The 23,967-nt window shown below is 28.1% G+C and overlaps 1 protein-coding gene across 10 annotated transcripts in view; it reads right to left on the bottom strand.

Moving 5' to 3' along the window:
- The window catches only part of LOC111630144 (septin-7-like), a 141,606-nt gene that overhangs the window by 67,761 nt on the left and 49,878 nt on the right, over positions 1 to 23,967 (bottom strand). For 7 of the 10 annotated variants that reach the window (XM_023374189.1, XM_023374185.1, XM_023374186.1 and 4 more), the window contains one exon: positions 3,645 to 3,906. In XM_023374189.1, the coding sequence (XP_023229957.1) occupies positions 3,645 to 3,906 (262 nt within the window). Of the gene's footprint in view, positions 1 to 1,379; positions 1,634 to 3,644; positions 3,907 to 5,647; positions 5,678 to 15,181; positions 16,002 to 23,967 lie in introns of those variants that run through there. The other 3 variants (XM_023374192.1, XM_023374191.1, XM_023374194.1) reach the window with 3 other exon arrangements.

The raw sequence follows: 23,967 nt of genomic DNA on the forward strand, positions 1-23,967 counted from the left end.
GCGTTTTTCTGTGTTCGTTACAGTATATGTTTTACATTGTGTGTACATGTACAGTTTTGTGTGTGTTTTCAACATGTCAGGAGTGAAACGTAAACACGTTACTCTTTCATTAAATGAAAAATTAGCAGTGCTACAAAGACTGGACAAAGGGGAAGATTGTTTATTTTACTTTTTTCTGATAATCCGACCTTTTTTGCATTCCGACCATACCCCCAGTCCCAAAGGTGACGGATTAGAGGGGTTCTACTGTATGTAGAGAAAGACATTCATTCAAATAAAGAAAAATATTTGAAAATTTCAGGGAGTTTGGTCTTCAGTGTCTTTGATAAGAATAATTCCTGCAACAAAGCTTACATTATTATTCAAATGAGTCCATTTGATTTCATGACTATAATATCCCAAGTAAAACATTTATTACATACAATGATTTTACACTAAGTTTAGTTAGTACAACTAAAATTTCTCTCAAATAATACTTTCACTAATTTTAAGAAAAGCCATGGTAATTAGACCTGTAATAAAGTTTCAAGAATGAAAACTCATTACAAACAAGTATTGCAGATCTGTCTTCTACAAGTCAAAGTATCCATTTCAGGAAATGAAATATTCATAAGTTAGAGAAGATTCAAGGCATTCATTTGATGATGAAATTTATGTCTACAGTTGATGTTGAATTTTACAAAATAATTCTGAAGCAGAGGATTTTCTGAATCTAATATTTAAAGCTCAAACCAAAATTTCTGTCTGTGTATACCATAAGTTATATTGCTATATAAACAATAATTTATTTGTAACTGTGAAATAAATGGTTAATGCACTATTACAACAACAAAATATTCTTCTTTTCGAAAATAATCTCTTTTCTATAACAGTAATAATTAATCCTGTATTCACTTCAAACTTCAAATTCCTTGCTGTAAAACTGTATTCAAGTCTGACAGAACCCTCTAGTCCTCACCTCAATGTGTTTAATATGATAGTTTTTTGTAGTGTATGTGGTATGATACCTGTTTAAGATAGAACTACTGACACACTAAGTACATCATCCTTCTTTACAGGCACTTTATTTAATGGATAAGTTCTAATTATCATCATAATTATTAAAAGTGCATAACAGAAGCAAATTGATTAATTTATTAACTTTCCGTTTATGTTAAGTAGTCAGAATTTTATCTAGTTTTTCAAATTAATTATTATTTACATTTTTCTTTATATTATCTTTAATACATTTATGCCTAAGAGTCAAAATTCTGATTAACATTTATTTTTAGCTATGCTTAACTAGTTATATATATATAATAATTAATAATACACACACACACACACAATTTATACATTATTATTTATGAAGAATAGATGAAATTAAAAATAATACACACCTACAACCATTAATGTAAACTCAAATCCTCTTTTGACTGCTTTACGATAGACTTGATTTGGGAGATTGGCAAAACCAACATAACCATCTGATTCCTTTGAATGTGACATGTCTTTTACAATTTCTTTTTCTTTATTGAATATAGATTCTTTTAACGTCACCGAATTCGTTGTGCTTGTAGTTGTTGTAGTTGTATTAGATGTAATACTAGTAGAAACTGGTTGCCCATCCTGACGAAAGAACAACTCTCTCTTTGCAGACAACTGAAATAAAATTTTTGGAACAAAATTCATATAAAATAAAAATTTTTTAAAAAATAATTTACAATATCTAAACAATATAATAATCTTAAACTGAAATTTTGAACACAACAATTTAGACAACTAAACTGCAATGGCAGACTTTCATTGAATGTATGCAAAAATTTTTCAAAGAACAACCTCTGCTGAGATTAATAACATAAGTTTTGTCATATGCAGTCTGTACAGTACAAGTAAATATTTAAAAAAACCTTGTAAACATCCTCACTTTCTTTCTGTTGTTAACATCAGCAACAGTCCAAATCAGAATTCTTATAAAAGGAGATGACCTTTCAACATTAAACACCATCAGCCAAGGTTTCAAATTTTTACCTTTATGTATTTTATTGTGAAATTGGCTAATTTACCAGAGGATACTGTTTCAATTTAAATCATGTTATGTGAGCATAGTCTCATAAAAACATCATCTCCGAATATAAGAATTCTGTTTTGGACTGTCACTGGTGTTAATGAAAAGAAAGTGAAGACGTTATTTAATTTATGTAGTCTGTTTTAATCAGAAGACAAAGACTGATTATTTGATATTTTGAAGTTTATTATTATAAAATTAAAAATCATATCAACTAAATGTCAATATCTATTGAGACAGTTAAAATTGCATAACTTTTTAATTTGATGCCTTGATGAAAACAAAGTAAACACTTTCAAATTGAATGTTTTATACGTTACTCTTTCATTAAATGAAAAATTAGCAGTGCGACAAAGACTGGACAAAGGAGAAGATTGTTTATTTTACTTTTTTCTGATAATCCGACCTTTTTTGCATTCCGACCATACCCCCAGTCCCAAAGGTGACGGATTAGAGGGGTTCTACTGTATGTAGAGAAAGACATTCATTCAAATAAAGAAAAATATTTGAAAATTTCAGGGAGTTTGGTCTTCAGTGTCTTTGATAAGAATAATTCCTGCAACAAAGCTTACATTATTATTCAAATGAGTCCATTTGATTTCATGACTATAATATCCCAAGTAAAACATTTATTACATACAATGATTTTACACTAAGTTTAGTTAGTACAACTAAAATTTCTCTCAAATAATACTTTCACTAATTTTAAGAAAAGCCATGGTAATTAGACCTGTAATAAAGTTTCAAGAATGAAAACTCATTACAAACAAGTATTGCAGATCTGTCTTCTACAAGTCAAAGTATCCATTTCAGGAAATGAAATATTCATAAGTTAGAGAAGATTCAAGGCATTCATTTGATGATGAAATTTATGTCTACAGTTGATGTTGAATTTTACAAAATAATTCTGAAGCAGAGGATTTTCTGAATCTAATATTTAAAGCTCAAACCAAAATTTCTGTCTGTGTATACCATAAGTTATATTGCTATATAAACAATAATTTATTTGTAACTGTGAAATAAATGGTTAATGCACTATTACAACAACAAAATATTCTTCTTTTCGAAAATAATCTCTTTTCTATAACAGTAATAATTAATCCTGTATTCACTTCAAACTTCAAATTCCTTGCTGTAAAACTGTATTCAAGTCTGACAGAACCCTCTAGTCCTCACCTCAATGTGTTTAATATGATAGTTTTTTGTAGTGTATGTGGTATGATACCTGTTTAAGATAGAACTACTGACACACTAAGTACATCATCCTTCTTTACAGGCACTTTATTTAATGGATAAGTTCTAATTATCATCATAATTATTAAAAGTGCATAACAGAAGCAAATTGATTAATTTATTAACTTTCCGTTTATGTTAAGTAGTCAGAATTTTATCTAGTTTTTCAAATTAATTATTATTTACATTTTTCTTTATATTATCTTTAATACATTTATGCCTAAGAGTCAAAATTCTGATTAACATTTATTTTTAGCTATGCTTAACTAGTTATATATATATAATAATTAATAATACACACACACACACACAATTTATACATTATTATTTATGAAGAATAGATGAAATTAAAAATAATACACACCTACAACCATTAATGTAAACTCAAATCCTCTTTTGACTGCTTTACGATAGACTTGATTTGGGAGATTGGCAAAACCAACATAACCATCTGATTCCTTTGAATGTGACATGTCTTTTACAATTTCTTTTTCTTTATTGAATATAGATTCTTTTAACGTCACCGAATTCGTTGTGCTTGTAGTTGTTGTAGTTGTATTAGATGTAATACTAGTAGAAACTGGTTGCCCATCCTGACGAAAGAACAACTCTCTCTTTGCAGACAACTGAAATAAAATTTTTGGAACAAAATTTATATAAAATAAAAATTTTTTAAAAAATAATTTACAATATCTAAACAATATAATAATCTTAAACTGAAATTTTGAACACAACAATTTAGACAACTAAACTGCAATGGCAGACTTTCATTGAATGTATGCAAAAATTTTTCAAAGAACAACCTCTGCTGAGATTAATAACATAAGTTTTGTCATATGCAGTCTGTACAGTACAAGTAAATATTTAAAAAAACCTTGTAAACATCCTCACTTTCTTTCTGTTGTTAACATCAGCAACAGTCCAAATCAGAATTCTTATAAAAGGAGATGACCTTTCAACATTAAACACCATCAGCCAAGGTTTCAAATTTTTACCTTTATGTATTTTATTGTGAAATTGGCTAATTTACCAGAGGATACTGTTTCAATTTAAATCATGTTATGTGAGCATAGTCTCATAAAAACATCATCTCCGAATATAAGAATTCTGTTTTGGACTGTCACTGGTGTTAATGAAAAGAAAGTGAAGACGTTATTTAATTTATGTAGTCTGTTTTAATCAGAAGACAAAGACTGATTATTTGATATTTTGAAGTTTATTATTATAAAATTAAAAATCATATCAACTAAATGTCAATATCTATTGAGACAGTTAAAATTGCATAACTTTTTAATTTGATGCCTTGATGAAAACAAAGTAAACACTTTCAAATTGAATGTTTTTTAGAATATTTATTTAGAAATAGTTTTAAAATAAAAGTTAATCTACTGATAGATATCAAAAATGTCTTCTGATATTGTCTAATTATAACAGGATGCCTACTAATAGTCAAAACTAAAATTAAATACTGAAATATTCTGTAAGTGTAATCAGAAAATTTTGAAAATCATTGGAGTCAATTTACAAATTCTTATAGAAAATACTATTTCACATTAAATAAAACCTACAAAGTTTAAGCATAAAAGAGTAATTGTAATATTTTAATCTAAATAATTGATATTTTGCTATTATACTTTGACATTAAGCCATTTGAATGAATTTCTAATTTTTAAAATAAATATTTGAAATAAAAACTAAGAAATATTTTGCAGGATCTCATCAATTAAGAGTAGAGAGAAAGTTGTGAATCTAAGCCATTATTAACTTATTATTACAAACAAGACAGATATTTTGTGAGTACAATACATATTTAATTAATGTAATAGTATCTGTCAAAAAGGAAAGCTTTTGCATGGACCTTTCAAGGTCCTGAAAAGTACTCTGTAAAGCCATAGGTTCCAATAACTGATTAAAAAAAGTTAATTATCTTTTTCTAATTTCAACCAAAACTGAAATATTTGGATAAAATTATATGACATCACACTAAACATCCAATAAGAATGAAATATTACAATTATAACTACAGTTTAAAATTGTGTAAAATATTTTTTAAAAAATTACCTCAATAAATATAAAAAACTACTTTATTATAACAAATTATAATAGTCTTATTAGACTATTTTATTTATTCATTGAAGTCTGGCGAGAGAGAGAGATTTCGTAAATGTGAAAAAAAACATTTACGTCTAGGATTATTTCATTAAATATTTAAACATTAAATTATTTTATTGAATAACTAAAAATTTTCTTAAATTTTGTAAATACTGTACAATATTATGTTTACAATTCAAATATGGAATTCATCAATCCTAAATTTTTATCCAAGGAACCAGAAACAAGTATAGGTATGTGGAAATTGCTACTCACTGTATTCATATCCATTGCTGGATCTTTGGGTTTTTAATCTATAATAATCAAACATTACTTTACTGGCCTGTTATAAAAGCATTTCAAAATATTTCTCAAGATATCATCATCTTATATTAAATATCACTCTTCAGTTAGTGGTTAGGTTAAGAGATGCTACATTTAAGTTCTAAAATAATTAAAGTCAAAGAACACATTAAGTATTTTTTCATTCAACAGTATTTGTTTTATCTATAATAAAAATGTCATGCAAATATACAAAAGCTGTAACCTAAAAGAAGCTGCATTGAATCAAGACTGTGTTGTTTATTCAATCTATATCAAGAGAGTCATATTCATATAAACTGGTGGCTTTCAGATTCACAGTCAAAGAGTCGCACATCTCCAACAGTAAAGACAAAATATTTGAACTAAATTACATCAAAAAAGTTACTTTAAAACATGGCTATCCTTCATCATTATCAAGAAACTTGTCAAACAATACTCCTATTGACTTCCAAAATCAAAGACCAATGGTATTTTCAAATCATTGGGGTACATCAAAATTACAAAGAATTAGAAAGATTGAATAATATCTCTATTGCATTTAGATGCAACCCAAATATATTCTTCGATTAGAAATTCTAAAGATCCTCTAAGTGACCTACAACTCCCAGGATATACACTATTCCTGTTACAGACACAGGGATGGTCAGAATTTGCAGTAAACAGCACCCTGACCCACCCACTCAATCAATAATCAAAAAAAGCATTTAGCATCATTGGAAAAAAGTCAGAACATTACAGCACTGACTGTATTTGCAATGAATCAGCAGGTTCAAGTGTATGTTACCAGTGTCAAACTTTCACATTGCATGGGCCAATTAAATCAACTCAAATATCTAGAGAAATTGACAGAACATCAATCAATTTTAAGGATGATGACCATACTTTCGAAAATATGTTATCATTACTTGAGAAGTCAGTTTTTAATTTTTTTTAAATTTGTCTGTTCCAAATTTTTGTTCTTTAGAATATTTCTGTAACCTGATGATGGTTTCTTAAGACAATCAAAAACATTCATTTTACATTTTCAAGCTGGAGTTTAAGTGTTTGGTGGACATCATATATTGCAAGTGTCATTCATGGTTAAACAAGACTTATTTCTACAAACCAAAATATGTATAAACTACATCAATTTTTCGAAATACTCTCCATCTGTACGTAGAATCCTGATACACCTTTCTTGTAGAAAGAAGTGAGATGCCATTGAAGCCAGCATAGGACAACTTGCTGAAATTCATCATCTACCTGGAATTTTGTTCCTCCCAGGTACTCTTTAAGAGGCCCAAACAAATGATAATTGCTGGGAGCTAAATCTGGACTGTAAAGGGCATAAGGAATGAGGCAACACCTCACAGCCCATTTTGGCCAGAGTTGATGTTGTCAAATTGTGTGTGTGGTCAGGCATTGTCATGAAGAAAAAAATCTCTCCCCCAGACAACATTCCAGGTCTTTTGTTGCAAATGGCATTTTGTACGGCACCCGTAATCAATTTGGTGTAATACTGGGCATTAATTGTGGGCCTTTCTCTAGAAAATCCACATGAATAACACCTCGCACGTCCCAGAAGATAGTTTCCATGGTCTTTCTGACAGACGAAGCATTTTGCTCTTCTTGGGTGGTGGGAACCCATGATGCCTCCATTCCATGCTGCTTCTTTTCGTTTCAGGGGTGAAGTAGTGTATCCATGTTTCATCACATGTGATGATTGATTGCAAGAATGCATCACCTTCAATATGAAACTAATTCAGAAGCTGCTCACATGTCTCCTTAAGTACCCATTTCTGATCACATGTCAGCTGTCAGGGAACCCATCTGGCAGACATCTTGCAGAACAGTAAGTGCTTGTGGATGATTTTCTCAACAGTACAGACAATGTGAGTTTCAATGTCAGTGCAATGTGTCTCATGTTGGTTACTCACTGGTTCTCCAAGATAACTTGCTCAACTTGTGCAATATTCACCGATGTTAACGCAGTCAGATGAACATGTCCACGTGCTTTGTTTATCACCAGCACTCGTCCTTCACCAAATTGTCAACACCATTTGTACACTCTTGCCCACGACAGTGTTTGTTCCCCCATACTGTGCATCCAATCTTCTCAAAACTTCAGCAGGTTTAACTTTTTCCTTCATGAGAAATTTGATTACGCACCACTGTTCCACCATTATTGACACATTACCTTCTGCCATGATTGCTAAAACTGCTAAGCAGGTGCAAAATACATTATGCTTGCTATCGAAATCTTGAGATGGATAATGCTACTTTCTCTCCAGGTTTTATTGTGCTACAATTATTCTTCGAAATTATAGGCCCAAAGTCTCATTTAACCTTGAACAACCCTTGTATAATCCAGTTTCTAAGCTGTTTTATTCATAAAAAAATTTATCTTCCAAACAAAATGAATTCCTTTCTCTGACATTTTAATTTTAAAAAACTAAAACAAATCTAAATGAACAATCAAGATAATATGCAGGATCATAAAGAATTGTAAAGCTACACTTGTCCAAAAAACAAAAATATATCTAACATCTAGAACAGCAATAGCTGGCTTTGTACAATAAATCCTCATTCTCATGCATCAAAGAACATATTCATAAAATTCTTTAGCAGTTTGATTCTCAAATAAATACAGTGAGTGATCGATTAATGAACAGTTCAGACAATGAACATGTTTGCAAAAGATTTTTATGTTCAGACAACGAACAGCTCACAGAACAAACAAAAGAAGTGATGTAAAATAGTGCATATCAATTGGTTTTCACAATTTGAAACCTTTCGACACTAATGCTCGAGACATCGACACTATTGCTCAACCTGATACCGATTGGATAGTATTCCTCCAAACTTTGAAACTCTCCCTTGTAATTCTAGCCTTTTGTTTTCCTTTCTGACAAAGAATTTTTTTAGTCCCCATGAGACTATTGTGTGGGCATTCAGTAAGTTTTGTGTCAGTTTATATTTTCAAAAATCGAGAGCTTAACTGTCCCATCAGATATTCATTAATGCTTTACACCAAATTTTGAATTTCATCTAGTCCTCACATTTACATAATTTTTTTGTGTGCTAGTTGATCTTTGTTCTCTAAATTTTTGTAAGTGCTTTTCTGAACTTTCTATTTAAAAAAGAAACTGATAATATTATGAAGCCTAAAGAGTGGAGTTTCAAGAACTGTGCCCACCATAGAAACCAAATGAGATAATAGTAGAGAGTGGTCAGAAGTTGTCTGATGTTGCTAAGCAGTATGGCTTAAACAGGTCTACAGTAGGCACAATCTAAGCTATGGAAGATATAATCAAGATGATTTAAGCAGCTAAAGGAGTAATGAAAATCATATCTGAGAAACAAAGAACATTGAAGAGCTCATAATAGAACCTGAGAATGATCTGACGACAAAAGAACTCCAAGAACTCTTAAATGAAGAACACAAAGAAACTCAACAAGATGATGTGTTTTCTTCTGAAAAAGAGGACAATGAAAGAGGACCAATGCTGACATCTGCTATTAAAGATTTTTTGAAGAAGTGTGAGGATGTCAGAACAGCGGTCTTAGAATGGCATCCAAACCAGGTTGAGGTTAATAGGCTTGGAGATCTCTACAATGACAATGCTTTTAATTACTTCTGAAAAATCCTGAAGAGAGAAAAGTAATTGACATTGCACAGAGATTCTTTAAGACCACAAATGGAAAAAAACATCACCAATGAAAATGCAAACTATGTATATATGTATTTTTATTATTACACATAAATTAACATAGTAAGAAAATATATAATTTTTTTATTTTTTGGGGTCTCCAGAACGATTTAATCAAATTTCCATAAAAATCTGGTAAATCGATAATCAGTTAACGAACAATTCAGGTAGTGAACACTTTCTTGGACCAGATTATGTTCGTTAACTGATGAACCACTATATATGAAAAATGAGCCAGAAGTAATGTCGATAATTTTTTACTCTAAAAAGAGTTTAAAAAATATCAACATTACTTTGATTCACATCTGTGCTTTCATCTTTCTTGGAGAACTAGAAATGTAGAAATCTACTTTGCATTTCTACATTTTATCTATTCCTGAGTCATATTTTAGCAAGGTTTTATCCTCTGTTACAAGTTTATTAATGAATTCATCACAATTTTCTTAAGTTTGTAACAAATCTTGACAAATCACTAACTATTGATTCTTTTGACTAGAAGATCTCAAAGAACAAACTCTGTACATAACTCTTCTTTTTAACTCCTCCGTAACAGTTTGCAATTTTTCCTAAGTATTCCTGTCAAGCTTCCAAAGGTAGAGAGAGATTTATCATTATTATGCAAATATTAAGTTTTGTTCACATTTCTGCTCATTTGAAAATAGAAAGTTTCCCATTTTCTTGTCATCTCTAATATTTTTATAACCTTTTTAAATTATAAAAACCATGTAAAAATTTGTTATTGGTAAGATATTTTCTCTATAAATTTGCTTTATCAACTGTTAAATTAAGGAAAATGTTAACTTAAAATTTGATGTTACATTGCCATAAATCATTCATTCATGACGGAGCAACAGAGGAAGCAGTCATTTTATGATCAGTTTACTTGCCAAAGTCATTTTTGTAAAAAAGATTTTTTAAACTTTCATAATTTAAGAAATTAGAATAAATGTTATTTCATTTTTTAAAAATTTAGTTAGTTTCTCGGTTGCACCTTGTATGAAACTATTTTCACATCAAAATTTCTTTTATAGATGATATCAGCAATACACGTAAGTAAATAAGCATATTAAAATAAGCATCCCTGAAATGAAGTGTAAATTTAACAAGTTTTAGCCTGTTCCAACAACAATTTTTTTATTTAACATTTTTGGCTAACATAGTAACCATCCTCAGAATTGAACATTCATGTAAGACAATTTTTTAAATTTTAACATTCAAAGAAAAGTTCTAAATATGAATCTAAGATAAATAACATAACATATAAAAAATAATAAAAATTAGTTTTTGGTTTTTATTTTGTCTTGGTTTATAACATATTTTTATGCTGTAGATAAACAAGCAGCATCCTTATGAATTCTTAATACTATATTTGTATATAGTTATTTTTTATAGTTTTTCTGGTGTGTTGGTTGCTGATGGTTTTTAAGTGTGTAGCATCCTTGAAGTGTGGGTATATTCCTGAGAATATATAGCTGTGTTGTGGTGCTTTTCTCTAGTATATTGTACTGATGCTCTCTTAGCCTGGTGGAAAAATGTGTACTGTATGTATTTGCTGAGGGTAAACAGTAAACTAGACGTAGAGTAAACAGCATTTGCTACACTTCTGGGGCTGTGGTAAGATCAACTATGTTCTTGTCATTATGCAATAAGCCTAATAACAAGGACAGTCAATATTACAAAAAAACAATTTGTGTCAACAAGAAAAAGTAACTACATACAAACATAATATTAAGAATTCTTTTTGTATTTCATTTTAGTTATTTATCATCAATTCATATTTAGAACACTTCTAAGAATGTTAAAATTTAAAAGAATTTTCTTACAAGAATGTTCAATCCTGAAAATGGCCACTAAGTTACCTGAAAGCATTAGATAATTACAAATCTGTTGCTGGAACAAGCTAGAACTCTTGAAATAATACAAACAACTAAGAAAGAAATTGTCCAGTAAGTAGCATTAAAAGGAGGAGATTAGTTAATATACCTTTATTCCATTCTAGTGAAGTGAACATCTCTATAAGTATAAACAAAACATTTTTTAGCTGTTATAATTATTTAGTGTAATTTTGATCATTTAAATTGCTTAATAATATTTGTTATAAAAAAGCAATCATCTTAGTTATTTTATTATGGGAATTATAACAGGTATTAAACATTTGAATATAAAAGTAATTAATACATTAAAAAAATTGAAAAACTCAAAGAAATATACAGTGGGTGATTGGTTAACGAATATAATCCGTCCCAAGACTTTGTTCGCTATCTGAATTGTTCATTAACCGATTATCAATTTACCATAGGTTTTAATGGAAATTTAAATAATTCGTTCTGGAGACCCCCAAAAATAAAAAATACATACTTTTTTACTACGTTTATTTATATGTAATAATAAAAATACACAAATACACAGTCTTGCATCCTCCCACTTCTTCAAAGGATCTTTAATTAATTAAATTAATAACAGATATTGGTATTAATTCTTTTTTTCAGAAGAAAGCGTATCTCACCGAGTTTCTTGGTGTTCTTCATTCAAGAGTTCTTGGTGTTCTTCTGTTATCAGATCCATTTCAGGTTCCATTATGAACTCTTCAATGTTCTTTATTTCTCAGATGTGATTTTTGTTACTCGTTTAGCTGCTTGAGTCTTCTTGATTATACAGTATTTTTCTTAAATAAGATTGAACTGCGGCCTACTGTAGACCTATTCACACCATACTGCCCAGAAACATTAGGCATCTTCTGCCCACTCTCTACCTTTGCTATTACTCTCTCACCTTTCAAAAAGAAAAATAGATGAAAAACTTAACGAGTGCCTATCTGACAGTCTCGCGAATACATAAAAGAATCGTTTTTGTCAGAAAAATAAAAGGCTGGAATTTCAAGGAAGAGTTTCAAAGTTTGGAGGAATACTATCCGATCGGTATATACTGGCTTGAACATCAATGTCGACGTCTTCTACACTCCAAAAAGTTTCGAATTGTTGCCCGAAGACAAGGGAAGACCAATCGGTATTCATTATTTTACATCACTACTTCTTGTGTTTGTTCTGTGGGGTGTTCGTTATCTGATCTGTTCGTTAACTGATCACCCACTGAACTTAATATAAATTTATTTGAATCAGTAAAAAGAATCTACTACTAAAATTATAAAACAAGTTTTTGATACAAATTTTTGATATTTGCATTTTTGAAATTTTACTCATTTTATTCATCTATTTTATGTCTTTGTATATTCCATGAAAAATGTCTGTTTTGTCTTGAATTATTTGTATCAAAATTCATTAGAATTCAGTGCACATATTCTGGAATAACTTTCAATCAGCTCAATAACTGTCAGGCTGGTTTTCATAGCTGTCAAGAATGAAACCAGGAAGAGTGCTTTGAAAATGTTGATTTCAAATACAGTTAAATCACCTCTTCATATAAGACTGTTTATGCAACAATAATTTATAGTATATTTTTACTTAATTTATATATTCGCTACATTTTCACTATCTTACATTTCAGCTATCTTGTGCTTTTCAATATTTGATTTTTTAAAGCTTTTTTAAACTTTGTTCAAAAAATAGCATTTAGTAATTTGAAAAAATTGCATAAATTTGTATTTGAATGTATTGTTTTTATTATAATTTAATCATTCATTTTACATGCAAAAAAAAATTTTTTTAGTTCTTCAACAGGATGATCATTGGATAAAAATTATAATTAAATCAGGGGCACGAACAGAATAAAATCATCATCAGGAAGAATTATATCATTAAATGGAAGTAAAAAATAATCAGTCAAAATACGTGACAGCCATATCAAATATTTTGATAAATTATTTTTCACTTCCATCTAATAAAAGGAAATGTAGATGAGAGAGATTACTTTTGTTAAATAATAGAAACTAATTTTATTAAAAAATCAAAAACAGCTCTCTATAACAAAATGTGTTATAGCTTATCTATCTGGTTTGCAGTCTAATCTACAAGGACTGTAAACAGGTAAGCTTTATTGTTTGCTTATATAGAGTCCCTGCTAACAGAAAACTGTGAAGCAATGTTAATATAATTTCATAACAAATGAATTAAAACTGCTTCAATTTTATAATTAATTTCACTGATTTTGATAAGGAATAAGTAAATCTGAAAGGTTGTTTTCTTCCACATCATGAAATTCTTTATCAAAGATAAAGACTAGAGTCATGACAGTTGCTATGCATTTTACTCTAGTATAAAATTAAAAATATTTCCAAAAATTAAATATTTTTGAGAAATTCTAAAACAGTAAAAATATTTATAATGAAATTTTCCATAAATATACAAACTTAATAGTTAATATATAATACTGAAATTCGACAGTATAATTGTTTAACATATCAGTACCATAAGACTGCAACTTTTCTAGAAGTTTAGTGATAAATTTTATTTTTCAGTTTCCTAACCAAGTTTGAGTTAGTCACAATATGCATACCAATTGAGGTCAGTGCATAAAGTTTTCTTTAACACGAAACATGCTTTGTAACTGAAATCACAAAAAATCCTACATTAATCTGTCATTAATATTAGCTTTAATTAATAAGTACAGTACTGTACATCACATTTTGTTAGTCTGTCCTTTGTTGGCATTCAAGAGTTTTACTTAGCTAAGCAAAACATTGATATATTTAACTTAAATAATTTTCTGTACTTTCTTTCAAATCTATTATTTCAATATTTATTTTAATTAAACGTTTTATCTCTATTGTGTATGTTTAAGAAATGAAACAAGATCAAACGAAAAATTATCAAAGCAATGACAGAATTTTATAATATATATGCAGAAAATGAAGTCATGTATGTAAAAGCAATTAACAATTCTAAAATCATAAAAAAAATTCGTCTATGATAACGAGAATCATGCGTTAATGCTGTAAGTCACGTGATCTTTTGCGCAAACAGTACCGAATCCTTTAAGACGAGACTACTAAAACTTCGATAATAAATTTTTAGAAAAAATTAAATTGCATAAATACACATCAAAAAAGGGGGAAAATGTTTTGTTGCTAAACACCAAGACACTCATCATCGTAAACCAGTTAATAATGGAACATTCGTAAAGCCCATATTAATAAACACGCTTTTAAATTCATATTTACAGTTCTCGATTAAAATTTTTCTTAAACTATCATAAAATATGTTTTAATAATATAAATATGTAGTGCATATACAATTTAAAGACAGTTCACATTAAGACTTACACAAAATAGAAAAATTAATCGATTTAGAATATATTTACAGCGACAGATGGCGACACTCTATTTTATCATGTTCCATCAGAAAAACTGAGAGATTTAACCAAACAATCGATTTAGATCAGCATAGGTTTATGCTGTTTTCATTATAGCTACCTTGCATTTCTTCACTCACGAACAATTGCAAGTCCAACGCGTAATTTATTGAATTGTTTTTTTTAATTATACTAATTTAAACAACGCTTAAGCCTTTAATTCAAGTTTTTTGTGAGTTTATTAATTAATCATTAACTATATAATAGTAATGGTTGTAAAATAGCGTTCAAAATTAAATATAACCTGCTGCTACGTGTCTGCACGCTTATCAACACCTCGGCCAAATTCTAAATTTTTTAAATGAATTTACTCGTTATAGTAAAAATTATATATATATATATATATATCATGCATATATATCTACTTTTAATTATTAAACTATTTAATTACTTTGAATTATTATAAACAATATTTAAAATATTTTGAACAAGAGTTTAATCTATTAATTTATATATTAAAACGATCAAAATGAAAGAAAAAAAATCTTACTGTAGATATCATCGTTTTACGTGATATAGATTACCGCAAGAAATAATGTGATATCACAACACTTCTCTTCGAAATCATCTGCCCTGGTGTCAAAAATCAGCTGTCCTCTCGACGCAGGATTTTGAAATTAGCGTTTAACATTTTTTTCTAAATCCTCTTAGAAACAAAAGAATGAAATAGTTATATGAAACGAGCTGAAAAGATTCAAATTACAAGAACGTATTACAGTACATGGAATGTAAGCACTGTTGTAAGTTTGTAACGGTCAGAAACCCACTAAACAGTTCGAAGAATTCTATGAAGATCACGTGATACTCTCCGTCAACTACGCGAACAGCACTTTGGCCATTTCCTGTCGCAGTTTAATGCTGTAGTTATAATCCGAAGGACAAAAATGAAGTACGTACTTCACATTAGAATGAATGCAAATTAAATATATTCTTTTAAATGACTGAAACATGTGTATGATATTCGATATTTAACAGGAAAAAAATTTTTAAATAGGTTGCAAATGTAACGAACAAAAGACGGATACAACTTCGAACATTTTGATTTTTTCCTCATCAAGTAACTTGATAACTGCTATAAAGTTAACAATAAATATCATAATCGGAAATTTGAATTACAGATAATATAAAATTTGTTACTACTACTCTGGTTTCTGAAGTTACTCTCTTATCTTTATAGTCAAGCTAATTCCAATTACGCCACTCCCGCATTTCTGGCATGATATTGCATTACTTAAAATATTCAATAAATAAAATTGACACTAATTTATTTAAATAATGATCAAAAATAAACACAAATGTGTGTATGTGTGTGTGTGTAGGTGTATAACACGTACAGTACATTATAATACATACAAATGAATGCGCACGTATATTTAAAATGATCCAAATAAGTCGAAGCATTTACTGCATAGATAAACGTTCAGTAATAGGTTTTTAGTTATACATAATATTTACAATCAAATATTTAGAAATCATCTGCCACTTTTTTTTTTGTCTTTTAAGTTTTTAACGAGAAAATTATTCTCCGTCTGTTTAAACCGATAGATAAAGTTACTTTTCGAACATCTCGTTATGTTGATTTTAAAGATTTTTTTAGTCTGGTTAATCCTTTAAGCAGGCTTAAAGGCGTTAGGATTAAGCAGACTAACGTAGGAAAGGAGGATTAGGTAAATTTCACGTAAAAATATTCAATTGATCTGCTTATATACGAATAGCAGTTACAATGAAATACTGTAGTTACTAAGGTGTGAGTCAATAAAAATCAACAAAATTTAGTTAGTTACGTCGAATATTTGTCGTTTGATTAAACAATGAATCAGAAAGTAATTTAAAAAGAGCGAGTAGAGAGAAAATGAGTAAGCATTTAATAAAGCAGACAAAATATTTATGATTATGTACGTCATTAAATTGCAACGTTTAGTAATTTTGATAAACTTTCAAAATATATTTGAAATGAAAATACAATCATCAAATGTGAGAGACAATATATAAATATTAAAACATCCTTTAAACATTATATACGTTATCTATAATATTTTATTTCATATACCCTGATACAGGAATATAAAAAATAACAACTGAACTAATGATGTTTAAATATTGCATAAAACGAATATGTTACCTTTTATAAAACTTTCATAATTATTTTTTAACGTGAAATATTTATCATTTTCTGTTGTTTACTTATCGATGATAATGATTTGAAAGAACAAAAACTATCAACAATTTATATTTTCAACTTATTTATTGTTATTAAGCATATAAATCAGCATCATCTGCTTAGTGAAGTTAACATTTGCAGGATGTTTTCCTAAGCAGATGTTTAGTTACTGAAATATCCGTCACAGTCCATATCCTCTCAGTGATGTCATCGATGACATCACACGAACATATATTACCAAGCAATCTTTCTCATTTATTTGTGTAGAACTTTGACCTTTAGTCTAGTCAGCCAGGGTGCGTTCAATTTATAAACGCATTTTAATCACCATCCGAAATAGGCATTAAATTCTGGAACATGAGAACTTTTAGAGCATGAGAAATTAAATTACACACAGTACTTGAACTATAATTGACCTTTTTATTATAGTCAGTAAACAGGAGACAGGAAAAATGACAAAATAAGTATATAATCGTTTATTATAACAACATAATGACGTGGTTGTTAAAAATTACAGCAGATAAAATTAATTAAATAGTAGTAAAATCTGAGATTTAATTTCAATATGAATGGAAATAAAACCACGTTAAGAAAATACTTACTTTAACTGATTTTTAAATCATATTTAATATTTTTTTTTGTATGTCAAATTCATTTATTTTAATATTTTGACATTCTCAAAGTATTTTAAAATTGTAAATTCTTTCTAATCGCAATCAACACGGGTCAATGGCATGCTCTCAATGTTTCTCATTGTATATTATTACCAGATCACTCGCTTGACATTATCTGAAGTGTTACTAAACTGAAAATAACAATGAATGTTCTGTCCTTCAGACTAAGAACTCAAATAAAAATTTAAAATAAAATGACAGAATATTTTCGTTAAAAGTAGATTATTTAATTGTTGTTTGTTTTCACCAAATTAATGTAAGAATTTATTACACAGTGGCAATTTAACAAAGAAATATGTGAAAGTAAAAAAATAATAATCAACTTTTCGTCAAATAGAAATAAAAAGTAAATATAGTATTTCGAGAAGCTATAACTCAATTTAGTTGCAACTTAATTCTATTTATGACCATTATCAAGACTAGTTTAATTACAAAAGAACCTTACTTCAAACTTAACATACATTTTTTAAAATATAATTAAAAATTAAAACTTTTCAAAAGAAAACACATTAAATTTGAACTACTCATCTAACGTATAATAGCTTGTGTATTTTACACAAACTTTTAAAAGGGATTATAAAAAAATCAATATTTATAAAACTGAGAAAACAATTTAATGTTATTTAAAAAATAATTTTAAACACAATGAACTATTTAATTTACAATCATCATACTATAATACTTAAATAAATCCAAACAAAAATAAAAAATGAAGACCTTCCACCAAAATTTATTATATCCTTCCAAATAAAAATTGCTGTTGTTTTTCATTCTTTGATAATGAAAACAATGTTGTACTAATAGTACAACATGATGATAAATTCCAGTTTCAAAAATTATATTTAAATAATGAGAAGTCAGTCTATGGAAAATCAGATTTAAAGATTTAATCGAATTATTATTATTTTACTGAATAAAATCTATGCGAACAATTTCTAAAGAAAAGTAGAATAATACAGATATTAAGATAAGTAATTCCACTGAATAATTTGATAAAGTGAATGATTTCTGTCTATTTAAATAATCTTCAAATTTTATGCTACTTAAACACAATTCATTCTCGGAAACTAAAAATACAGAATTAAGAATTTATATTTTTCTTGATCTTTTATATCTTTAGTAGTCTGTCCTTGAATTCACAAATCTTTATTCTAGGTTACGATTGTAATATGAAAATATATCGCAATTAGAAAACGTCCCTCTAATTGATAATCATACAATTTAATTACTTTCCCGGTTCTGTTATATATAACAGAGAAAAAATATGGCGATCGGTCAAAAAATAGCACCCAAGATTTTTATATTTTTGGACTGAGACCTTAAAACGTCGAGAAAAACAAAAAAGTTTGGGTGTTTTTCTGAATGTATGGATGGATGTTTGTGTGTATGGGCAAGAATTTGTTCACCCTCACCCCATGTTCACCAGTTTTGTTGAAGCTTAAAGCCTGTGCTTTTGTAGAAAATTTCTGAAATTTTGTAGGAAGGTTTGTGTATTAGGGGATTGATCTTATTAAATTCTGGTGGTTAAAAGGTAGACGGAGGAGATAAAGGGGAATCGTGTGTCATATCTCGATTAGGGTCGGACTTAATGACAATTTTACTAGTTATTAGCATTTACAATTTTTAATTATTATGAAATGGCAGAAAACTTAACTTTGAGAGTGGGGAATGGTTTTTTATATAAAACCATCCCCCACTCACAAAGTTAAGTTTTCTGCCATTTAATAATAATTAAAAATATAAAAAATTTTAAAATAAATATCATAACAGCTGGCTCAATCAAAGGTTGCCGGGAAAGTTAAGGAACTCGTTACTGGATTTTTTTCCTATAGTCTTGATAAATAAAAATACTACGTCTTAGTTCCTTTATAAATGATTTGTAAAATGTAGGTTAAATGTCACACAGAACTTCAGTAAAAATAATTTATAAATTCAAAGATTCGAACCATAAAACTTCCAAGATAATCTTTGGTATAAAAATTCAAAAACTTTACGATCTCTAAGGAAAAATTAACAAGTGTAAAATTTAAAAATTATTACAAAATAATCGATTTCATCATAAATTGAAGATAAAAGAAAATTTATTACACACAACGCTGTAAATTCGAAGGTTGCTAAATAATATTTGATAAAATTATTAAATTTTTAAATAAACAGTAAAACATTTAGTCTATAACTGCAAATACACAAATAAATCGAAAAATAACGAGAAACTAATTTTAAAAACATCAATTAAATTCTGTTTTATTAAATAGATAAACCAGATATACCAAAGATTTTATATTTATTTTTCCTGCAGAACAGTTTTGGATAAAAAATGACATTTTATAGAAACCTACGAATCGATTTAATATCGCTACGTTTGCGCATAAAAGAAACATATCACATTTATGGCTTGATAATGATTTCCATTTATGAGTTTGGCTTCGCATTATCTGAAAATACTGCTAAACTAAAAAATAAACAAATAAACCAAATTTCTCATTTCTATTTTCAGTTAAAAAGACTTCAACCGAGAATAAGACTTAAAGAAAATTAACTTTTTCGTTTTTACTCAGCTTTTCAGTTTACGTGAATCAATAAAACACTATCAGCAAATGTCTATTGGTCTCTTCTGTAAACAAAAATAGAAGACACCAAGGAAGAACTAAGAATGACATCATGAAAATTGTTCGATTTCATCCATGACTTTTCAAGAAAGTATTAATAGTCTATAACTGTAAATTTAAATTACATTTAAATTATTAGTAACATTTTGAAAAAACTCATGTTGAATAATTTGTATTATATTTAAAAATTCATATGCAGAAATCACACGATAAAATGTATTTTTACATTAAAAATTTGATCTAAATTTTAAAATTTAAACATTTTTAAAAATGATTCACAGATTTGTTTTACATAACTGTATATTTCACATGCTAGAAATGGATTAAATCTATATGCTTAACGATCACGATTACTTAAAAATTTAAAAGGCCATACACAGTTTTCAAGTTAGAGATAATCTTTCTATTTAAGTAGACAGAATTACGTTATGATTTTTATATAATAAACTAATAAAATAGAATTAATTAATTTAAAATATGAATATGAAAAAGTATACAGTAAAACCTGTCTATGGCGACCACCCACGGTTCCTTCAAAAAGTGGTCTTTTAGACAGGTGGTCGTTTAATACAGGTAACTTATTATGTAAATTGAAAATTCCGTGCCAGAAATTTTTGCCCGTTTTGACAGGTGCCCGTCGAATGCAGGTGGTCGCCTAAGCAGTTTTCACTGTATTTTAAAATAATTTAACTTATTTTAGCTTCTTTAAGTGATCGCCTTTTGTGTTATATATCAAATTTTTAAAATATAACTTAATTCAGTTTGCTTATTTATGAAATGTCAAAGGTAAAATCCTTTTTTCACTTCGACTTTACAATCTACAATCAGTAAATAATAATTTTCAATATTTACTTCGAAGTCCTTGAAGATCTAGAAATTTACATCTAATTAAGAAGTTAGCCTTCCATATACTGTACTACATTTAAAAAATAGTATTTTGATTGGCCTATTTATATTAATTTAAAAATTCGTACAATATACGTAAGTAGACAAAAATGTGTTTGCGTTTTATTAATTTTCGGATATTTGAGACTTATTAAACGACATTTGAACTGATGTTAATTTATAACTAAATTTATAGTACAGTATTATAAAAACATTTTATATTTATGATATTAGTAACAGCGTAAGATATTTTCAAACTGTTATATTTTAGAAAAAATCAACAAATTTTAATCATTGTCAAGTATCAATCCTATCTGAAATTATTACAAATAAATACTTTTACTGATTTGTAAAGCACCGTGGAAGTTAATACAGTAGAGCGTCGTTTATCCGAAAGCATTTCAGTCGGCAAATTTAAATTTTCGCTAGTGCTGTGGCGCTGCAATCTTTGCCTATATCTTGGGTTACAACAATATTTTTTTTTGTTGGTGTGTGTGTGTTAGCTGGCAGCCCTGGCATTTTTGTGTAGTGTTTTTCTGAGGACTGTGTGTCGTGCTGAATCGAACGTTTTTGATACTAGATCAACTCTATAGTATATATTTTTTGGTTTTTATATTTTTCAATATATTTATTTCGTTTGTAAAAAATAAAGAAATAATTTTTAACAATACAATAGCCACGATTATTATTTTAAAAAGTTTACATTACGCTTAACATCGACGAAAATTCAACGCGAAGCGACACGCAACGGAGAAAAATTTTAACATGGGATAGGTTAATATATTTTTTCGTACATAATCGGTTATCCGAAAAATAAATTATCCGAACAACCCCAGTCTCCGATTGATTCGGATAAACGACGCTCTACTGTAATACATCTAATAAACTTTTATTTTCCTTAAAATACAGTATGATTTAGTAATTTGACTAATGAAACAACGGTAAAATTATCAATGTCGTCAAGTTAACTATTGGATAATTATTATGTAGCGGCAAATTATAAATTTGAATGTTTAAACTTTTATATGATTCGAATACAAAAATTAATAGCAGCGGGTAATGAAATGGACGCAATTTTAAACGACAAAAAATAAAAAATGCATAATAAATATGCATTTTTCTTTGTTCCTATCGATAATGATATTTAAAAGACTAGTAAATAATTTATCATTAATGCATTAGTTTGCAAATCCGAACATTTTAAATGAAAAATACATAGAAATTTTATAGATTTATCTTCATTAAAGGTAAATGAAAGGATTGGTCATTATAAATAGAGGATGATTAATTTGTTTTCTAGAAATTCGTATCGTTTATTACAGATTATATAATGAAATTTTATAATGTTTAATATCATCGTTCTCAAATTCTTGCACATTTTTATAAAATTAAAAATTATTTTAATTTACGAATATCGAATCAGATCCGAAGCCTCAATTTTTGATGGATAGTATTTTACTTTCATCCACTCTAGTAGACCCAAGAGGAGATTGGATCCATTCGTAATAGGCAAAATCGAGGCTAATCGCATACTAAAATTGTATGGCGTTAAAATCTTATCCAATTGATCTGCTAATAATAAAAATAACATTCATGCAATGCAATTTTTATTCACGTAAGTGGAGAAAAACTCCGGTCCGTATGAACAAGCTGAAACTAATCCCATCAATCGATACTGCCTGTAATAGCAATAGAAAATAAATTTTAATCTCGAAATATTAGTATGATAGGTAATAAGATGAGTAAGTAAAGGAAAATGTCATTTAAGATTTATGAATGACAAAAATTCCTTAAATAAATTACATAGAATATCAATTTACATACAATTGTAAATAGCAATTTCTAATCAATACAGCTTTTCTTTATAGGTACAATCGTTCTTATAAAATATGCCAAACTGTTTTTATTACTACTACGGTATTTCAAAACAATAGCATTCTAAGAAACGTTCATTACAATATGTAGGAATAAAAAAATATATAATTAAATAATTTGTTGATAGAATAAATTGCTAAAATAGCATTCGTAATAAATGAACTACTATTTATCGAATATATCGTATCTTCTAGCATCATTTATTATCTAGAAATGTTGTAAGTTTGCACATAATCCATCTCCCAGATTGATTTATTTGCAAACCTTGGTAATTAATATAAATAATTATAAGATTTTTTAATCAAATTATGTGTCGTTTATTTAAATTTAAAGATAACTTTCGTCTCTTAGAAGTATTTTTAAAACCGTTACAACGTATTAAAAATTATTTAATAAAAATGACGGAAATGAAGCAGAATTCTGTCACGGAAAAAACTATACGAAAACCATTATATCTAATCTAACGCGGAAACATGCTGAGTGAAGATCACGACGCTTTTGTCTCTGAACAAAAAGTGTATATGTATGACAAAATTACACATATTCAATATTAAATAATCAATTAAGAAATCAAGATAATTTTAAACAATAATTCCATGTTAGACAATTTAAAATAATTAGCAAATAATGATAAATTACTTTTCTTGTTACATACCACTGAACATTTATGACTTTGACCTTCTTTTTTAGAATATTGTATCTTTGATAATACATATAAATGGTTTAACTTTTTTTAAATCATTGATGACAGTCTAAAAAGGAATGTCCACTCTGTGAATGTTCAACAGTTTTCGTGTCTTTAAATAATTTTCACATTTTGTTTCGAATATATCTTAATATAGATGTGTTTTGTAAATGTAAGCTTTTGAGAATATCATCGCACAAAAACTATGATGAAACAAGTTATAAGCAATAAATCGAAATGAAAATTACGAACATTTTAAAAATTAAAACCTTATGAACTAAAAGAAAATATCTATAATTTAGAAAAAAAAAGGAGGATATAGGCCTATATATATATATATATCCTTTTTTTGTACTTGATATATATATATTTATATATATCGTCAAG

Source organism: Centruroides sculpturatus, unplaced genomic scaffold, assembly GCF_000671375.1.
Source record: "Centruroides sculpturatus isolate CEXI.00-Female unplaced genomic scaffold, Cexi_2.0 scaffold684, whole genome shotgun sequence".
NCBI classification, from domain to species: Eukaryota; Metazoa; Arthropoda; class Arachnida; order Scorpiones; family Buthidae; genus Centruroides; species Centruroides sculpturatus.